General features: G+C 36.6%; 1 protein-coding gene and 1 long non-coding RNA gene across 2 annotated transcripts; one reads left to right on the top strand and one right to left on the bottom strand.

The window, feature by feature from the left end:
* Positions 1-83: 83 nt before the first annotated feature.
* On the bottom strand, positions 84-2,129 carry LOC105315691 (uncharacterized; the record flags this gene model as incomplete). Its single annotated transcript, XM_011410418.1, has 8 exons — positions 1,982-2,129; positions 1,837-1,935; positions 1,698-1,783; positions 1,450-1,531; positions 1,305-1,362; positions 1,040-1,250; positions 807-927; positions 84-182 (listed from the first exon to the last, which is right to left on the bottom strand). Coding segments are annotated over exons 1-8 (904 nt in total), but the record flags the coding sequence as incomplete, so codon positions are not given.
* Positions 2,130-2,204: 75 nt separating this feature from the next.
* Positions 2,205-2,723, top strand: LOC109591175 (uncharacterized). Its single transcript, XR_002189696.1, has 2 exons — positions 2,205-2,288; positions 2,342-2,723. It is a non-coding gene; the product is annotated as an uncharacterized LOC109591175 (long non-coding RNA).
* Positions 2,724-2,812: the final 89 nt, after the last annotated feature.

The raw sequence follows: 2,812 nt of genomic DNA, 5'->3' as shown, positions 1-2,812 counted from the left end.
GGACTGGGATGGGTTTGGTCTTGAAGGAGGCGGCTGAAGGTATCGAGTATTGAGTGATGATGGCAAGGAGGATGTGAGACTACTAGTAGGTGAAGCAGCTATTGATAGAGCATCAGCTAACATGTTCTGTGTAATACCGGGACTACTGGCTACTGGTGCTGTCTGACCAGCAGGAGTAGTACCTGTAGGAGAAATAAAGAGAGAGAGGAGGGGGAGAGGGAGGAAGGGGGCAGAAGACAAAAACGATGAGCAAGATAAAAGGATACATGTATTATGTATAATTATACATATGATCAGGATTTCCCACAGGCACAATGCTCATACAACTTCTTCTTGGTGGTGGATTGTCAAGTTGTTGGGCCAAAGACAGTGTACTATAAAGTACAGGGTATTTAGATAAAAATTACAAGAAGAGAATTCTCCATTTAAAAATTTTTTTCTGATAAATATACATGTTCTTATGCTGTGTATCAACTTTGAGCTGATTCCAATCAAATTTGGATTTTTTATGAATTTTTAAAGTTACTCAAAAATTGGGCCAACGACCAAAGGCTATAGCCTTTGGTCATAGGCCAAATTTCGTCAAAAATGGCTAGTAGAGAATTCTCCATTTTTATAATTTTTTCTGATACACATACATGTTCTTATACTGTGTATCAACTTTGAGGTGATTCCGATCAAATTTGGATTTTTTATGAATTTTTAAAGTTGCTCCAAATACCATGCACTATAGTGCTTGTCAGCTCATGAAGCTCATGCTTTGTGGGAAACCCCCTACAGTAAACATAATGAAACTATTAATGTACTTGGTCCAGGATAAGGAGGTGGAGGAGGATTGGGTGTAGCCTCTGGATTTGTCTCCATACTCTGACCTTGTGGTTGGTTGCTGTTCTGATGAGCTAAAATAGCTTGAGAATAATGATACATCTGAAAAGAGAAGAAAGGAAGAGAGAGAGAGAGAAAAATAGTAATCAGAGTATACATGTACAGACATGCATGCTCACTAGATTTACACGTACATGTATCATGCTAAGCTCACTTGCTCTTGTGCGTCGGCCAGTTCTTCTTCTTCTCCTCCCATGTCCATGAAATCCATTTCGTTATCATCAACTGCTTGTTCCAACATGTCCACAATTTGATCGTCTTCAACGTCGTCGCGGTTACACCCTCTCTCCACGGCAACGAGTGCACCGATTTGCTCCAATAGTTGACGAGCACCTTCAGCTTGGGATTCATCGCTTTCCAATATCCTGAAGTAATAATAATAATAATAATAATGATGATAATAAGAGGATAATATTTACCTTGTTAATTCTTGTGGATCAGAAGCAGCTGCTTGTATCATAGGATTACTGGCAAAGTCTAATAAAAATTTTTTAAAAATAGAATTTAATATAGTGTTTGTATTATGTATATCTAATGAAAGATTTATTAAGAACATTCACTTACTTTGTACAACTGGATTATTCTCCAATTCTGTTCCTTGAACAATCGAAGAGAGCAAAAGTGGGTTTGCCAATATACGCTGAAACTAATAATAGGGATAATAAAATAGTAACAACATAGAAGAGAAAAAGAGAGGACAAGTAACTTGAATTAAGGATAAAGTTAAATTTTATGTGCCAAAGATAGTCAACTTAAAAGAAGTTGCATCAAAAAGACTGATATGTGTATTAATTTTTAAAAACCACACTCACTATTTGATGTACTCGTGGGTTCTGTGCTAATCTCTTTAGCTGAGACTCCTCCCTTTTCACGCCATACTCTCCAGAATTCACAGACTCTAAAACAATAAAAATGTACATGTACGTGGACATGCAGCATTTTCTCTCTCACTTGGTTTCTTTATCATATAAAATATCGTCATTCCTTCTTCAATTTTATACTGGCCCAACGTCTTTCCAGATTTTAAAACACGACCACCATACATTAAAGCTGAGAGAAAATATTTTTTAAATAACATAATTATTTTTTAAATTACTCAGTTGTTCTTCTGGTAGGTTCAGTTCATCAGAAACTCTACTCATGAAGGACTGGACTTGCAGGTTTCCAACTGTGTCTGTTTCTAACTTCTTCCTTTCTTTAGAATGAGGATCCTTCAGATAAATAAATGAAGAAGTGGACGCCATTTTTGAGGCTATTTAAAATTTTAGTTTTTCTAATTTAGAGCTAATAAAAAGAGTTATTTACGGTTGCATTTTTATTAACTAGAACTAGAAGATCTGTAGCTGCACTTTTAGTTTCACTGTGTTGCTCTGCTCTAGACTGCTATCATCTCTTTTTATAAGGTACTACCAAGTATCATAGATATTGTGTGCTATCAGTTTTTAATAAAATAAAGGAGCAGCATTCAATGGTCAGAAGCACGAGGAAGAAAAGAATGAAGCTATTCTTATCTGCCATCTTGTCGTTTATCGTCCACATTTTTGTGGTTTCAGCCATGGACGAATTTACTCCTGATGAGAACCACTGCCTGATGAACGATGATAAAATGACAGCTATCATTTGTGTCAGTAGCTCTGGTGACATGGTACAGGAAAGCAGCAATCATTGTCTGCAAGATACAAACTCCTGCTATTCATCACTGGATTGTGCTATGGAGGAAGCACAGCAAGAGCCAAAGAATACTACCATCATATGTCTCAACCCTGGTAATTACATGCTGAATGTAAATGTTACATTTGAGAATTTCAATAGTGGAATTTCTATTATTGGTAACAGTACTCGTAGACCTGTTATACACTGTAGCCCTGGCATTGGTCTTACCTTCTTTAACTCGAGTAACATTCTGCTCAGTAATCTCTATTTTTCT

This window comes from Amphimedon queenslandica, unplaced genomic scaffold, assembly GCF_000090795.2.
Source record: "Amphimedon queenslandica unplaced genomic scaffold, v1.1 AMPQUscaffold_8788_Cont19272, whole genome shotgun sequence".
NCBI lineage: Eukaryota > Metazoa > Porifera > Demospongiae > Haplosclerida > Niphatidae > Amphimedon > Amphimedon queenslandica.
This window is presented reverse-complemented; position numbering and strand designations above follow the sequence as displayed.